The sequence below is a fragment of the Pan paniscus genome, chromosome 3 (genome assembly GCF_029289425.2).
Source record: "Pan paniscus chromosome 3, NHGRI_mPanPan1-v2.0_pri, whole genome shotgun sequence".
Lineage (NCBI taxonomy): Eukaryota > Metazoa > Chordata > Mammalia > Primates > Hominidae > Pan > Pan paniscus.
This window is the reverse complement of record NC_073252.2, coordinates 10,740,533-10,758,862: the sequence shown is the minus strand read 5'-3', so window position 1 is coordinate 10,758,862 and position 18,330 is coordinate 10,740,533. Positions and strand designations below refer to the sequence as shown.

Genomic DNA, 18,330 nt, shown 5'->3' with positions numbered 1-18,330 from the left:
TAGCTCATACCGTTCCAGATGGTGTTCACATCAGATCATGTGGTGTCCATCACATCATGTGAACAGAATCAGAATCTCAGTATTTAATATATCAGGTTTACTTTCCAGTGGACCACAGACTCCAAATGAATGAGAGACCAAAGACCTGATGTCACGTACCTAACTCTTGCCAACCATGTGACAGGTTTAGACTTTCTTTTTTTTTTTGAGACGGAGTCTCACTCTGTCACCAGGCTGGAGTGCAGTGGCACGATCTCGGCTCACTGCAACCGCCGCCTCCCAGGTTCAAGCGATTCTCCTGCCTCAGCCTCCCAAGTAGCTAGGACTATAGGCACACGCCACTACACCCGGCTAATTTTTGTAGTTTTAGTAGAGACGGGGTTTCCCCATGTTGGCCAGGATGGTCTCGATCTCCTGACCTTGTGATCCGCCCGCCTTGGCCTCCCAAAGTGCTGGGATTACAGGCATTGAGCCACCACGCCCGGCCCAGATTTTGACTTTCTGAAACTTCACTGTCCATCTTCACTAGGGTTAATACTACATGACATGCCTACTTCAAAGATGTGTTGTAGGGATGGATTGACATGCTACTAAATGAGGAAGGACCTTATAGATGCTGGACTCACAAGGGGGGTTATTTAATATTATGATCCTCGGAACCCTGTGAAGGAATTGCAAGTCCATGATGCATCTCCCTGACTGCCCTTCCTTCTCCCAGTTAGTCTGGATTTTATCATCAAAAGAATTTAGAATCATTTAACATTGATATAAATAAAGCAGTGCGGCCCAGGGAGAAAGCTAGATAAACTAGGATCCGAATCATAGCTCAGCGGCATCTGTGCCTCTGGGGAAGTGGCAGAGATGGGCTCCTTCCGCACCTCTTTCTCCTTCCCTGCTGTTTGTATGTGACTAGGGCAGTGTAGGCTTCAAAAACGGTATACATTTCCACCTCAACAAGCCTCAGCAGCTGAAGATTCAGAAAGCACTGATAGATAGCAGGCTTATTATCCATTCTGAAGGTGGTGCTGAAGGACCTTTCTCAACAGATTCCCATAGACTTCAGAATTCCCCAGCTGCAGTAACTTTTTCTGTCTCTCTGCCCCAAGCATCTGTGGGCTTCTCCAAGTTCAGGGACTAAATGTTAGGTACTGAATATCTACTATAGATTACACTATGATTAGGCACTGGTGGAGCAAAAGTAAATTTTGAATTAATTAATCAATAATTCATACTTCCCATTGACCCTAAAATATTTATCATTGATTCTGTTCTGCAGGATGTCCAGCACAATGAATGGTACATTGGAGAATACAGCCGCCAGGCAGTGGAAGAGGCATTCATGAAGGAGAACAAGGTAATGCCTTCTACGTGGCCCATCATTATTGTTTCTATAGGCATCTTAAGGTTCTCTGCTTATGTGTCGCAAGACGTAACAAGCAGCTTGCTTTCATGTATTATTTCCTGCATCACCCTGCATTTCTCAGTGCTGGGAGGCTGTAGTCGAAAAGGGCATTTAACATGGAGAGTTTCAGGCCGGGCGCAGTGACTCACACCTGTAATCCTAGCACCTTGGGAGGCCGAGGTAGGTGGCTCATTTGAGGTGAGGAGTTTGAGACCAGCCTGAACAACATGGTGAAACCCCGTTTCTACTAAAAATAAAAAATAAAAAATAAAATTAGCCAGGCATGGTGGCACGCATCTGTAATCCAAGCTACTCAGGAGGCTGAGACACGAGAATCACTTGAACCTGGGAGGCGGAGGTTGCAGTGAGCCAAGATTGTGCCACTGCACTCCAGCCTGGGCAACAGAGTGAGATGCTGTCTCAAAAATAAATAAATAAATAAATAAATAAATAAATAAATAAATAAATAAATACAGAAAACAAAAAAACATGGAGAGGACCGGACGCGGCAGTTCACGCCTGTAATCCCAGCACTTTGGAGGACGAGGCGGGTGGATCACCTGAGGTCAGGAGTTCAAGACCAGCCTGGCCAACATGGTGAAACCTCATCTCTACTAAAAATACAAAAATTAGCCAGGCGTGGTGGTGGGCGCCTATAATCCCAGCTACTCGGGAGGCTGAGACAAGAGAATCGCTTGAAGCCGGGAGGCAGAGGTTGGTGTGAGCCGAGATTGTGCCACTGCACTCCAGCCTGGGCCACAGAGCAAGACTTCGTCTCAAAAACAAAAAACATGGAGAGTTTCAGCCAGACGCGGTGGCTCATGCCTGTAATCCCAGCACTTTTGGAGGCCAAGGCAGGTGGCTCACGAGGTCAGGAGATCGAGACCATCCTAGATAACACGGTGAAACCCCGTCTCTACTAAAAATACCAAAAAAAAATTGGCCGGGCGTGGTGGCAGGTGCCTGTAGTCCCAGCTACTCGGGAGGCTGAGGCAGGAGAATGGCGTGAACCCGGGAGGCAGAGCTTGCAGTGAGCTGAGATCGCGCCACCGCACTCCAGCCTGGGCGACAGAGCGAGACTCTTTCTCAAAAAAAAATAAAAAACATGGAGAGTTTCAGGCCTGAGGCTTGGTCGTGCTAATTATCAGCTGTGTGGCTTTCTCACGTTTCTAAATAACTTCCCATGTAGATTTATTTATTTGTAAAATGAAACAGTAAAATCAACCCTAAGGAACTATTTTGAAGATGAAATCTGGAAACTGGACTATAGAGGTCACAATAGAAGGGGCTTCCTTCTGCTTTCCTCAAGGTTTGTCTCCTTAATCAAGGTTTGCCCAAAGTACTGTTGGGTCTTTATGTCTCACTTCTTCGAGAAAGGAGCAGAGATTGTGAAGGCTGCAATAGTCAGGATATGGTAGGTTATGCTGCAGCAACAACCCCAAGATCTCAGTTGCTTAACATAATGAAACTTTATTTTTTGCTTGCATACCATGTTCAGGACGGGTTTGGGTGGATAAACCCAGGCTGCCAGGGGCTGCATCTCAGTGGTGTGCTTCTACCTTCACACTCTGACTCTTAATACATCCTCTCAGAAGTAACATATTTTACTTCTGCTTTCACATCTTTAACCAAAGGAAGTCACATGACCAAACTTAACTTCGAAGAAGGTGAGGAAGTACAAACCTACATGTGGCCAAAAGGAGAAAAGAACTGGAATACTTGTCATCAGGTCAAATGACTACCACAACCAACATCCCAAAGAGCAAATGATTATCGAATGATGACTATGTGCAGAGAACTATACGAGATTGCTTAGAAGTTATAGAAAGTGTCTCAAGACTGATGCAACATCAAAACCTATCCCCAGCTAACCAGTACAATGGTCACTGTTGAAGGAGGTAACCTAAAAATGAATGAATTAGTTAATTAGTGAATAAATGATAGATCTACAATAAATTTTAATAAAACCTAGCTCTCAGAATTGATGTTGTAAAATTAAATAAATTATATGTATAAGTTGCTATGATAAACAGAATCATGCCCCCCCAAAGATGTTCACATTCTAATCCCCAGAACCTATGAATATGTCACCTTCATAGAAAAGGGGACTTTGCAGATGTGAAGGTAAGGATGTTGAGATGGGGAAGTTATCATGCATCATTATCTGGGGGGGCTCAGTATAATCACAAAGGTCCTTGTAAGAGGGAACCAGGAGTGTCAGAGTCAGAGGAGGGACATGATAATGAAAGTAAGGTCAGATGAATGGGAGAACCACAAGCCAGGGATCTTGTTGGCCTCCAGAAACTGGAAAAGTCATGGAAACAAAGTCTCTCCTATTGATTTTAGCCCAGCAAGATTCATGTTAGACTTTTGACCTCCAGAACTGTAAGAGAATACGTTTCTGTTTTACATCACTAATTTCATGGTAATTTGTTATAGCAGTGGTAGGAAATGATACCATTGCTATCAAAGTATCTTGAACATACACAGAATAAATGGAACATCCCATTTCCCAGATGAGGAAACTGAGGCTAAGCCAATGTGTTGGTCATAAAGCAGAGAAACTGACAGAACATGCATTCAAGATCAGTGCTCTTTTCACAAAATCCCAGCTGACTCTAGTAGCCCTCACAGTTCTTTTCACAACTCGGGTGGAGAGCCGTGGGTGGTTGGCTGATGCAGCTCCTTGAGGACCTTCCTTTCCTCTTTCCAGGGAATCTGGCCGTGCCTTGGTAGAGTGGCAAACCTGGTGATGGTAGATGCCAACCCTGGCTGTCCATCTTGGCTAATCAGTGCCCAGTACACCATTGCACTCACAGAGCCTGTTTTCCGTCAGAAGAACTACTCTTAGTAGACCTCCTTCCAGAATCCCATGTGTGGATTGTGCTGGAAAAGCAATATGCATGTCACCTGATGCTCTTCCAGCAGCATTTGGGCGCTCAGCAAATGTTCCCTTCCTCTCTTTCTGTGTGCCTGCTTCTGCCTCTTCCCAAGAAACATTAAGAAAATAAAATCTCAGTTAAATGACTTCACATTTTCCTTTTCATATTTTCCTTTTCTGTTTGTCTCAGTTCTGTCAAAATGTGTTTCTCATTTATGAAAGATAATTTATTTTAAATTTCAGCATTACTCAGATTTACTTTGACAAATCATTTCAGAGTTTAAGAGGACAAACTCAAAACTTGGACATGAGTTTTGGCCTCTTCTCTCCTTCTGATCTTTGGCAGTGCTCTGTGCTTGAACATTAAGGCTTCAATTATGACTAAACATTTTAGGTAGAACAAGTTCCAGAAAATTCCGCCATCCTATTTTATATAGTCAGAGGCTTGTGTATTTAAAGGGTGAGAATTTGGTTTGGCTTTTCGGTATTCCATTTAGTAACCGTGATGCTTTAGGGGATTCACTTAAGCCTTTAGACCTTTATTCCTTTACCTGTAAAATGAGACTAAAATTTTTCCATCAGTATTTATGTAAAGAACTCAACGTTTATGGCGGGGCACGCAGTGGCTCACGCCTGTAATCCCAGCACTTTGGGAGCCCGAGGCGGGCGAATTACGAGGTCAGGAGATCGAGACCATCCTGGCTAACACAGTGAAACCTCATCTCTACTAAAAATACAAAAAGTTAGCCGGGCGTGGTGGCAGGCGCCTGTAGTCCCAGCTACTCAGGAGGCTGAGGCAGGAGAACGGCGTGAACCCAGGAGGCGGAGCTTGCAGTGAGCCGAGATTGAGCCACTGCACTCCAACCTGGGCGACAGAGCGTGACTCCATCTCAAAAAAAAAAAAAAAAAAAAAGAACCCAAAGATGTTTATGTAAAGACCCTGCAAATGAGCCGGGCGCGATGGCTCACACGTATAATCCCAGCACTTCGGGCGGCTGAGGTGGACAGATCACGAGGTCAGGAGTTTGAGACCAGCCTGGCCAACATGGTGAAACCCCGTCTCTACAAAGAAGACAAAAATTAGCTAGGTGTGGTGTTGGGTGCCTGTTATCCCAGCTACTCAGGAGGCTGAGGCAGGAGAATCACTTTAACCCTGGAGGCGGAGGTTGCAGTGAGCTGAGATTGTGCCACTGCATTCCAGCCTGGGCAACAGAGGGAGACTCCATCTCAAAAAAAAAAAAAAAGCCTCTAAATGAAACAATGTGTGTAAAGTGCTTGGCAAATCTCAATGCACCTTAGCTACCAGTATCATCATAACATCACTATCATGCTACAGTATTATTACTAAATTTTGTATACTTAAAGTATTGTTATGTTGTATTATATAGTATTATTACCATTATTATATATCTATATTTATAAATATTCATTATTGAAGTATATAATTAAATATAGCTATTATAAAATCTATATAAAGAATTATATATCATAATTTATTATTATAGCTATAAATCATTATATATATAATCTATATTTATCATACTTTTTTTTTTTGAGACAGGGTCTCACTCTGTCACCCAGGCTGGAGTGCAGTGGCATGATCTCGGCTCACTGCAACCTCCGCCTCCTGGGTCCAAGCGATTCTCCTGCCTCAGCCTGTGGAGTAGCTAGGATAACAGGGACATGATACCATGCCTGGCTAATTTTTGTATTTTTAGTAGAGATGAGGTTTCCCCATGTCAGCCAGGCTAAGTCTCGAACTCCTGACCTCAAGTGATCCACCCGCCTTGGCCTCCCAAGTGTTGGGATTACAGGTGTCAGGCACCACACCCGGCCTCTATTCTTCATAGATCACTTATAACCATCTATACAATACACACAATTACACTTACAGATTTTTCAGTGTTTTTCATTATATAAATAACACAACGTAACCACAAAACTAAGCCTGGCAGATGTGTTCACGTTCAGGAGGACTGCTCCATTTCTCAATCTTTTACAACCAGATCTTAGTATCATTCTGAATTATTCTCTGGAGTGTACAAGTTATTTCTAATCATTGTCCTGTTCTCAGCTCTTGGACCATTCGATGCTGTTGACCCGCTTTTGGAAACCCTCAGTCTCCACCTCTTGGCTTCTGTCACTCTGAATCTCCTGGTCTTCCGTCATCTTTCAGGCATCTCCGGGCCTTTTCTGTCTTTTCTTCCTTGCCCTGTACTTGCCCTCACCTCAACATAGGCTACAATTCCTCCTCCCGTAAAGGGCCTCTCCATTCAGTTTGATATCCATGACTTAGAAGCCCCATGTCTCTTTCAGGAACCCTAATTCTGCATAGACATCTTTCCACACAGAAGTCCAATTTATTAGGTAAAAGTTTTTTCTGCTCAAAGCCTGCTGTGGCTCCCACTATCTCTAGAATAATACCCGAGCATCAAGCAGAAGAGGAAATATGTGAACATTGAGAGATGAATACATCAAGAAGGGGGCAGGAGAAGAGCTTTTCCATGCAGAAGGAGTAGCACATGTGGCATGGTCTGTCTGTGACCCTACACAGATCTCATCTTGAATTGTAATCCCCATAATCCCCACGTGTCTAGGGAGAGACCTGGATCTTGGGGGCAGTTTCCCCCATGCTGTTCTAGTGAGTGAGTTCTCATGAGATAGGATGGTTTTATAAGGGGCTCCTCTCCCTTCACTCCTCACTCTGCTCTCTCCTGCTGCCATGTGAGAAGGTCCAAGCTTGCTTCCCCTTCACCTTCCGCCTGATTATAAGTTTCCTGAGGCTTCCCCAGCCGTGTGAAACTGAGTCAATTAAACCTCTTTCCTTTATAAATTACCCAGTCTCAGGTATTTCTTTATAGAAGTGTGAAAACAGACTAATACATCATGCAAAATCTGGGAGCCCCAAAGCAGATGGTGCCTTTGGGAAATGGTGGCTTGGCTGGAGCCAGGAGCCAGAGGCAGAAAGCTGCAGGAGCAATGAGAGATCAAACTGCAAGATAGGTTGGTCATGCTAAGTTCATGAGCACTATGCCCAGGTCAGTAGGAAATGATGAAAGATTTTCTTTTTTCTTTTTGTTTTTGTTTTGGAACCAGAGTCCTGCTCTGTTGCCCAGGCTGAAGTGCAGTGGCACGATCTTGGCTCACTGCAATCTCTGCCTCCTGGGTTCAAGTGATTCTCCTGCCTCAGCCTCCTGAGTAGCTGGGATTACAGGCGCCTGCCACCATGCCCGGCTAATTCTTGTAATTTTAGTAGAGACGGGGTTTTTCTGTGTTGGCAGGGCTGGTTTCAAACTCCTGACCTCCGGTGATCCGCCTGCCTTGGCCTCCCAAAGTGCTGGGATTACAGGGGTGAGCCACCGCACCTGGCCTCGATGAAAGACTTTCAAGAAGAGAGTGTCAAGATCCAACTGGTACACATCTCAGAAAATGACAAGAACCCTTAGGCATACAGACACTCAGTAAAAACTTACTGAATTAAAGTGGTTTACCAAAAACTAAATCCATCTGGGAATCTCATGCATGCAAACATCATTGTTGCCACCATTACAAGGGCAGAATGCTGGCGTGTCTGAAAAGATGACTGTTACTCTTTTTGCTTCAGGATGGTAGTTTCTTGGTCCGAGATTGTTCCACAAAATCCAAGGAAGAGCCCTATGTTTTGGCTGTGTTTTATGAGAACAAAGTCTACAATGTAAAAATCCGCTTCCTGGAGAGGAATCAGCAGTTTGCCCTGGGGACAGGACTCAGAGGAGATGAGGTGGGTATAACTTAACAGCCTCCCCGTTCCAGGCTAAGCGCAACAAATAAAGGAAGAGTTTGGGGGATGTCACCCTGGAGGAAGAGGATGCCGCCCTGAAGGAGAGGGAGGCAGTCTGACCTCCCCACCCCTTCCACAAATATCTGCACATCTTACACTTTGGCCTACCAGGCCAGCGACCAGTTCTGACCATTTCATGCACCCCCATTCCCTGCGTTGCCTGTTAAAGAAAACTCATTCTACAAGACACATCTAAACTCTGCCTCCCAGGAAGCTTCCAGCGGAGCATACACTAATGCCAAATTCCTTTCCCTCCTCAGCACTGAAATGCCACTGCAGACATTTCTGATGTCTGTCAGAATTCCTTATCTATAGATTCGTGTCCCCAAAATGAATGTGAACCCAGCCACAGCATTAGGGCTATGTTGGGCATGCCTGTCCTCAGTACAGATCTGCTGATGGAGGCGAAAGAGTGAATCAATTAAAATATTCGTGAATAACATAAATCAATCCACAAGAAAGGGTAAATTTTCACTGACTATGTATATGCCAGGCCTAGTCTATCTGCATTTTTTTTTGAGACAGAGACGCACTCTGTCACCCAGGCCAGAGTACAGATCTCGGCTCACTGCAACCTCCTCCTCCCAGGTTCAAGTGATTCTCCTGCCTCAGCCTCCTGAGTAGCGGGAATTACAGGCATGCCCCACCAAACCCGGCTAATTTTTATATTTTAGTAGAGATGGGGTTTCGCCATGTTGGTCAGGCTGGTTTCTAACTACTGACTTCAGATGATCTGCCTGCCTTGGCCTCCCAAAGTGCTGGGATTACAGGCGTGAGCCACTGTGCCCAGCCAGCAGTATCTTATTTTGATCCTCAACAACTCTTTGGTGTCATGATTTTTCCTATCTTAGATGTAGGAAAACTGGGGCTCAGAAAATTAAATAAATGGCCAAAGACACACAGGCAGTAACGGAAGGGGGAAGGAGAGGCTTCTCTTGCAACTCTTCTGTTGATGAAGGAAGGGGTAAAGGAAGGAAGGAATGAAGTTAGTTATGAGCCACCATTTCTAAGGATGTGAGCTCAGTCCAGTGACTTAACTTCTCTGGGCTTCAATTTCCTCAAATGTAAATGTTCTTTTAAAGCCTAGACTTCAATAATTTAATGATTCCTGTTTAACATCTCCAGGTCTCAGTTTTATCTGGGGGTGTGCATTGTTATAGGCTAAATCGTGCCTCCCTCATTCCAAAAAACCCACACGTTGAAGTCCTAACCCTCAGTAGCCCAGAATGTGACTGTATTTGAAGATAGGGCTTTGAAAGAGGTAATTAAGGTTAAACAAGGTTATTGGGATGAGTCCTAATCCAATATGAGAGATGTCCTTATGACAAGAGGAGATTAGGACACAGGCACGCACAGAGGGGCGACCATGTGAGGACACTGGGAAGGGACGACCATCTGCAAACCAAGGAGAGGGGTCGTGGGAGAAAGCAGCCTTCCAACACCTTGATCTTGGGACTTCAGCCTCGAGAACTGCGAAGAAAGACATTTCTGTTGTTTAAGCCACCTTGTCTGTAGTGCTTAGTTACGGTAGCCTTGACAAACTAATACAGGATAAAACCAGAACTTTCACACAGATACCGATTGTTCTTCAACAGATAACAAAATAGGGCACATTGCTAGGGCTGCCAACAGGCTTCAGGTAGGCACACGTGTGAAATCGATGTGCAGGCTGCATAAAGATTCCAGCTTAAATCCCGTGTCTGACCAGAGCACTTTTTTGAGACTCGGAGAGGAGTAGTCAGCACCTGTGAGGTGACCATGAGGTCAGTTCACCACTGTTAGGAATAACGCTCAAAATCCTAAGGAAATTGAACACTTGAACAAAGGATTCTTAGCAAAGCAATTTTAGTTCTGCACAGAGGGGTGCCTCCTTGGCCAGTCACAATGAGAGCATACCTGAACAAAGGGGCACGAGAACCTTTATTCCTGACACAAGTCCTGCCCCTGTACCCTTTCCCCATTGGCTGGGGTCAGGTCTTACAATCTAAACTAATCCCAGTTGGCTAAACATTTGATTTTTTTTTAGATAAAGTGGGCATATAAAAGAAAGTGGAGAGGAAGGGGAAGGGGTGTCTGTAATGAGCTAAAAAGTTAGTCCTCTTTCTAAATAAGGAAAGGAATGTGAGCTGGTACTGATAATGCCTGGTACTGTGGCGTGCCTTGGCATCTAACAAAGGCAAAAAGGAAAAAAGGAGAAAAAGGACAAGGGTTGGGGAGGGTACTATGAATTAAAGAATAAAAGTTTGATCGGATTATTTGAAGAGAATCTTCATCATATCCCACACCACCATTTGCTACAGCCCGGGAACACTGTGACATGAACAAGTGCATGAGTGAATCCATAGATTAATACATAAATCTACCAGGTACAACCACATTAAGAAAGTGCTACGTTAACACGAAAGACAGAAGTGGTCAGTTCTTCATTTTGTGGAGAGGATTGGCAAGTTAATAAATGTAAAACACTTAGAACAGTGCCTGGGACCTATCAAGCCCACAATAAATTTTAGTTATATTTTCATTACTATTCCTGAGTCATTTTAATAAGTAGGATATAGTACCCCTAAGATACCTATGGTAATGGACTTTCCAGCTCAGTGTCCCTTTATCCTTCTATATCTTCTCTCAGCTTATAGAATTTCTCATCTTTAGGAAAGCATTATATAATTCTTATTTATTTATTTTATTTTATTTTGAGACGGAGTCTTGCTCTGTCACCCAGGCTGGAGTGCAGTGGCACGATCTCAGCTCACTGCAAACTCCGCCTGCAGGGTTCACGCCATCCTCCTGCCTCAGCCTCCCGAGTAGCGGGGACTACAGGCGCCCACCACCACGCCCAGCTAATTTTTTTGTATTTTTTTAGTAGAGACGGGGTTTCAGTGTTAGCCAGGATGGTCTCGATCTCCTGACCTCGTGATTCGCCCGCCTCAGCCTCCCAGGGTGCTGGGATTACAGGCGTGAGCCACAGCACCCAGCTTATTTATTTATTCTAAGACGGAGTCTCGTTCTTGTTGCCCAGGCTGGAATGCAATGGCGTGATCTTGGCTCACCACAACCTCTGCCTCCCGGATTCAAGCGATTCTCCTGCCTCAGCCTCCCGAGTAGCTGGGATTACAGACATACGCCACCATGCCCAGCTAATTTTGTATTTTTAGTAGAGACAGGGTTGCTCCATGTTGGTCAGGCTGGTCTGGAACTCCCGACCTCAGGTGATCTGCCCGCCTTGGCCTCCCAAAGTGCTGGGATTACAGGCATGAGCCACCGCGCCCAGCCAGGAAAGCATTATATAATTCTTAAATGCTTGGGTTTAAGGGTTCTTTTTCCTTAGAGAATAGAGGACGTGGACATGGTGTGCCTTTGCATGTGCCAGGGCCTTGGGCCAAATGCTGTTTAATTTGCACTCACATGGAGTTCTTGAAAAAGCTCTGGAAAGGACATATTAATGAACCTCATTTACTGGCAAGGAAACTGAGACCTGAGATAGTTACTGCTTTTTTTCCAACATGCCCCACTTTGGTCTGCTAATAAAGAAGAGGAAGTAGAGTGACTCTGTGATAATATCCTAACAGCTTAATCAGACTGTCAGCCGGTTCACTGACTGTCTTGGCAAATAAGGAGCATCTCCTATGGCAGGCCATAGATTAGACCCTCCGCCTCCAGATGAGCTGCTCTAATTACTGTCACCAAGGAACCCTGAGAGAAACAAATGTCTGTTTTAAGAAGCTCCTTTCTGTGTTCATCTGGAATTTTCTCCTCCTTTGCGTTCCTTATTTTTTTCTCATACATGTGTTGAACATACATTTCCACAGGTGAAAGAATGAATCAATTAAAGCATTCACTAATAATATAAATATATATATACATAAAGCAAGCAATGAGAAAGAAATCCAAGGCAGAATCCTGAGTTTTGGTGGGGTTTTATATGCACTGGAACTATTCTGTGCAGTTAGCCATTAATGACTAATTTGATCTATTGAATCCTCATAGCCAACCTCTGGGGTAGGTGCTATCAATATTTCAATTTAACAAACTGTGAAACTGAGGCACAGAAATACTAAGTATCTGGCCCAAAGTCACAGCTAGTAAACGGCAATTCTGGGATGCGGTATAGTTTGCAAAACATTGACTTCCATTACCAGTTGAAGGTATCCAGATTCTTGGCATCTTGAACAAAGAATTGGACAAAACACACAAACAAAGCAAGGAAAGAATGAAGCAACAAAAACAGAGATTTATCGAAAATGAAAGTGCACTCCATAGGGTGGGAGCGGGCCCCGGCATAGGGGCTCAAGAGCACCCTTAAAGAATTTTCTGCGGTTTAAATATCTGCTAGAGGTTTCCATTGGTTACTTGGTGTTCGCCCTATGTAAACCAAGAGGATGAAGTAAAGTTACAAAGTCATTTACTCAGTGTAGGCCCTATGTAAATAGAAAGGATACTTCCTGTCGTAACTGAAGTGTTTCCATTTGATTTGGTTCTAGGAAGTCCTTAGATTCCCTGCCTCCAGACCCTGTTCTCATGCCTCGCTTCCACAAACAGACTTAAATAACACCATGGCAAATACAAGCAATCCCCCACCCGTTTGAAAACATTGCAGGTTGAATCACAGTTAAAGAATAGTTAACACTTACTTGGAGCTTACTGTGTTCCAGGCAGTGGGTAAAAAATGACAATTCACAGGTGGTTCTTCCTGCCTTCCCTCCGAGGGAGCTGTGCCCTGTGTAAGAAGAAGACAGTCTGGATTTCACTCAGTTCCCTCATGCTTTTCACAGCCTAAGCCTTTTGTCTTGCTGAGGAAGAATCACGCCTCTTTAAAACAAGATAAAGGCATTTTACATAGCAAGGCTCTGCTAAATGCAAGCCAACAACTAGCTACTTTAGCCACGGTTCAATTAAAGAAAGCATCTTCACCCAACTCAGCAGGAAAAACATAATGAGAAACAGCATCTTCAAAGATTATTTTAATTTCATGTAGTTTTGTAGCTATCTTGCAACTTTTGAATTTAACCACACAGATGATGCAGCAATGTCTAACTCTTGGGAGTTATTTTGAGCGTGACATGAGTTGATGTAAATAGTGGCAGACACATAGAGGCATGTGCTTAATAAGTATCCCTTCCCCAGAAACTTTGCAGTTTAAAACAACTGAAATTTATTGTTTCACAGTGCTGGAGGCCAGAAGTCCAATATCATGGTATCAGCAGGGCCACACTCCTTCCGGAGGCTCCAGGGGAGAATCACTCCTGGCCTCTTCCAGCTTTCCATGGCTGCCAGCAATCCTTGTCTTCCTTGGTTTATGGCCACGTCGCTCCAGTCTCTGCCTCTATGATCACGTGACCTTCTCCTCATCTCTCTCTCTCTATGGTCACGTGACCTTCTCCTCTTCTCTGATCAAAATCTCCCACTGCTCCTATCTTGTGAAGAAACACATGATTGCTTTTAGGGCCTACTGGGATAACCTCGGATAAGCACCCCCTCTCAGGATCCTTAACTTTATCCTGTATTATACCATATAAAATAGTATTAGCTCTTCTACAATGTAAGGTCATATTCCAGATTCTGGGATTAGGACATGGACATATTGGGGGGAATCATTTAGCACCCACTGCTCCTTTACTTATTTATTGTCCAATCATTAATTGTAAGCCTACAGTATGTTAGACTCAGTGTTGCATTCTGGGAACACAGAAAGAGTCATGTCAAGTCCCTGCCATCCAGGGAATACCCGGTGCACCTGTGCCGATCTCTGTAGGCACCTAAGCAAGAATGAGATTGGTAGAACATCAGCCCTAGCCAGCCAAGGAGGCACCTGCCTTAAACAACCTGCGGAGCTTAACTGCTGCCAAACATCAGCCCTGCATCTCAGTTTTATAAGTCATGTTTGTCAACATTTCTGTGAAATCTCAGAGAAGGGACATTTCAATTTCAATTTCCAGATCTCTCCTTTTGTTCTACAAATGTTTGTAAGTTTCTAAAAACCACCGTAGATATTTACATGATAAACTAAACGTTAAAGACTAAAGAACAGAGACAAATAATTAACCCATGGGTTTTTTTCACACCTTCTCTGCTTCCTTCTCCTCCTGCTTGCTTGGCATTTATCTCTCTTTCTCTTTTCTCCCCCTTTCCTTCTTTCACTCTCATGTGTGTACCCAAACAGATCTCTTTACTTTTCTGGCAAGGAAACATCGGCCACAGTTCATATATAGAATAAACACAAAAGGTTTAAACAGATTTTAAGACCTAATAATAGCATAACATTTGTTGTCCCCCTGGAAAAGATTATTCAATATGTAAGAGCTTGAATATAATCTTTTTAAAAAGTCTCTTCAGGGCAATATTTCAATTTTGACCCCACCATTAGAAACCAATAATAAGAAAGGACCAGGCTGGGCGCGGGGGCTCACGCCTGTAATCCCAGCACTTTAGGAGGGCAAGGCGGGTGGATCACTTGAGGTCAAGAGTTCAAGACCAACCTGGTCAATATGGTGAAACCCCATCTCTACTAAAAACACAAAAAGTTAGCTGGGCGCCATGGCACATGCCTGTAATCCCAGCTACTTGGGAGGCTGAGGCAGGAGAATTGCTTGAATCTAGGAGGCGGAGGTTGCAGTGAGCCAAGATTGTGCCACTGCAATCCAGCCTGGGTGACACAGTGAGACTCCATCTCAAAAAAAAAAAAAAAAAGGAAAAATGATGTGACTAGTTGCACCTGTCTTGCTACCTACTACCTGTTAAAGTTACAATTTCATATGAAATGTCATCCATGTAGCAGATTATTAAAACAATTAATAGCAAATGTATTATTTTGGGACAATCTTAAAGAAAACAGGAATGAGACTAGGACAAAGAAATCATCTTCCCTCTGAAGACTAAAACTAGGAAAGATTTCCTTTTAGTGATGTGGATTTAACCAATTTTGTGAAAGAGTTCTGCATAAAAAGTTTTTTTGTGTGTGGTTGTTATTCACTTTTTGTTTTACCAAGCATGAAGGCAGAGAAAGAAAACTTTGTGCTTGGTTTAAAATTGGAAATGAAATACAGAAAATTCTTCTCTTCCTAAAGGCTTACAGTAATGGTCTATAAACTTCTTGGTGATTGCATTGCTCTCTCATGATGTTCCTGGCAAAGCTAGAAGGGAGGAGTTAATCGTAAGGCCTGGCATGTGCTAAGTACTCACTGTGTGTCACGCTTTCTTCTGAATGCTGTACTGCATATGCATCAATTCCATTCTCACAATGAATCTCAAAGTTAGGTCCTATCGTTACCATCACTGTTCATAGAATAACTGAGGCACAGAGAATGCAAGAAACTTGCTGACAGTCACACTGCTAGTGGTTGGGAGAGCCAGGCTTTGAACTCAGGCATTTAGGCTCCACAGGCCCTCTGGTTACAATTACCCTGCTGTAGTAGAGATTAATCTCCCCATTGGACAATGGGGAAAGTACCTTACCTTAGCATCAGGTAGAAACTCATATTTATTGTATACGTAATATGGGTGGTGGTGTAGTCTGAATGTTTGTATTCCTCCAAAATGTATGTGTTGAAATCCTAAGCCCTAAGGTGATGGTGTTAGGAGGTGAGGACTTTGGAAAGTGATTTGGTCTTGAAGGTGGAGCCCTCACAGATGAGATTCGTTCCCTTGTAAAAGAGTGCATTGCTCTTTGGACCATGTGAGGACACAGCATTAAGGCAAGAAAATGGGCCTCTCCAGACCCTGAATCTGCCAGTGCCTCGATCTTGGACTCCCCAGACTCCAGAAAGTGAGACATACATTTCTGCTGTTTCTAAGCTGCCAGGTTTATAGTACTTTTTGTTGTTGTTTGTTTTTTGAGATGAAGTCTCTTCTGTCTCCCAGGCTGGAGTGCAGTGCCGCGATCACAGCTCACTGCAACCTCCGCCTCCCAGGTTCAAGCGATTCTCCTGCCTCAGCCTCCCAAGTAGCTGGGATTACAGGCACATGCCACCATGCTCGGCTAATTTTTTATATTTTTGGTAGAGAGGGGATTTCACTATGTTGGCCAGGCTGGCCTCGAACTCCTGACCTTAAGTGTTCTGCCCACCTTGGCATCCCAAAGTGCTGGGATTACAGGCGTGAGCCACCACGCCTGGCCTAGTATTTTAACAGGCTGAACACACTAAGTCAGACTGACACATAGGTTATCTCATTGGAAACTGCTGCAGATCCAGTAAAGGTTTCAGAAGGACAAGGGACTTACAGATTGAACCAGGACTCTTTGGGTGTGAAAAGACAAACCCCAATTCAAATGAGCTCAGGCGGGAGAGAAGGAAATGTGTTGTAATGTAACCAGAAAGGAGAGAAATGGACTCGATCCAGGGACTAGTTAACATCAAGACATTCCCACTCTACATTTCTTTCCCCACGTTTTTATCCCCAGCGTGGTGTCTGTTTGCTCTTCACACACCCCCTCCCCCCACCCCACATGATGGTGGGAAGGAGGAGATGACCCTGGAAGTCACAGGTTTATAGCGTTTTAATTGCTTTCTATTCAGTGCACCTCCAACAGAAAAGAACGTTCCCTCCCAACAGCCCCGAGGGAAGCCTCTGAGTGACCTGGTGAGGTTCTTAAGCCTCAGCTGACAATTTTCACAGCACATAGCTCTAAATGAAATTATTTGTTTGCATAGGAAATTATTTTCTGCCTGCTCCCAACAGAATGTCATCCCTGTGAGGTCCTAACTGGTCAATCTCATTCTCCATTGGCTATTCCTGAGGCCTTGCAACATTGCTGCACCTAGGATGCCCCGGACAGAGGAAGGAGTGGACAAAACCAAATCAGAGGCAGAGTAGCCCCCACACGGCTCCCTTTCTTCAGGCTGTGTCATCTCTACCCTGGTTTGTTGGAGCATCAGAGGTCACAAGCTATAGGCAAAGCTGAAAAATAAAAAGAAGTATCCAGAAAAGTGAGCCTTCATTCCTGGTCTCACCCTCCCTAGCCATGGGAGACTCTGAGTAAGGCGGTCCACTTCTCTGAGCTGAAATTCCCTTCGCTCTTTAGGGAAGATCATTCCCCCTGCCCTGTTCACCTCACAGGCTTGCTAAGGAGGATCTAAGTTGTCTTGAAACATGGGAGGCAGGTTGAGCAAGCTCTTCCTAATTATCTCCCAATATACTCCTTCAGGAACTTATCCAAACTCACCTGATCAGAATTACTGTGTATGCAGAATGGACATTGAAGGCTCAGAGAGGGAGAGGGTGAGAAGGGGGCTAAGGGATGAAAAATCACCTACTGGGTACATACAATGTATATTATCTGGGTGATGGGTACACTAAAGCCCAAACTTCACCATTATACAATTCATCCATGTAACCAAAAGCCACTTATACCTCTAAAGCTGTTGAAATTAAAAAAAAAAAATTACTATATATGCTCAAGTCTTCTCAATACCTGTCCTTATGCATGGTCCTGTACATTCTCTGCTTTTAATGTCTTTAAACCCTCCTGTCTACTTATCTGGAATGACCCATAACATAGCCCATTTCAAGTCTGTATCCTTGACAAAGCACTTCCCCATTTCCCTAAACCTGAAATAATCTTACTTTCCGTTAAATTGTCATAACATTTTATCTGTGTATCTAGAAACACTGAAATCTGCAGCTACCTCATTATTTCACAAGAAGCTTAAGGAGGGCAGCTAAATTAGCTAAGCAGCCCCGTGGTTGTCCCTGTTCTTTCTATGTATACTAGAATTCCTTAGACTTCGTTACTGGAGGGCAAGCTCACTGCAGGCATTGCCCACCAATTTACTACATTCGAGCCTACATCTTCTATATTTTTGCTGGTCAGAGCTAAGGTTGAGGTTTGGGAGGCAACAGAGATTCCAAGGCTTGATTGCTGTGTAATTAACCCATCTGAGTCCTTAGGATAGAAAGGTTGTGACAACAATAGAATGGAACTTGACCAGTGTGATCTGATTCCAGAGAGGGGAAACTCCCTGTGTAGGAAGTTTAAAGAGCTGCCATAGGGCTCACTTTTGGTTCTCTCAAGAATTTTTTTCTCTCTTGTTATCATTCTTATCACTCATCCTTCAAGCTTGCCATATTCTTTTTAAAAACTACTTCCGGTCAGGCATGGTGGCTCATGCCTGTAATCCCAGCACTTTGGGAGGCCGAGGCGGGTGGATCACCTGAGGTCAGGAGTTCGAGACCAGTCTGGCCAACATGGCGAAACCCTGTCTCTACTAAAAATACAAAAATTAGCTGGGC

At 44.0% G+C, this 18,330-nt stretch overlaps 1 protein-coding gene across 1 annotated transcript in view; it reads left to right on the top strand.

Annotated features, from left to right (window-relative positions):
* CLNK (cytokine dependent hematopoietic cell linker) overlaps positions 1–18,330 on the top strand; it is an 87,160-nt gene that overhangs the window by 67,182 nt on the left and 1,648 nt on the right. Inside the window, exons 13-14 of the mRNA XM_003826785.5 lie at positions 1,277–1,354; positions 7,888–8,043. Of these exons, the coding sequence (XP_003826833.4) occupies positions 1,277–1,354; positions 7,888–8,043 (234 nt within the window). The remainder of the gene's footprint in view (positions 1–1,276; positions 1,355–7,887; positions 8,044–18,330) is intronic.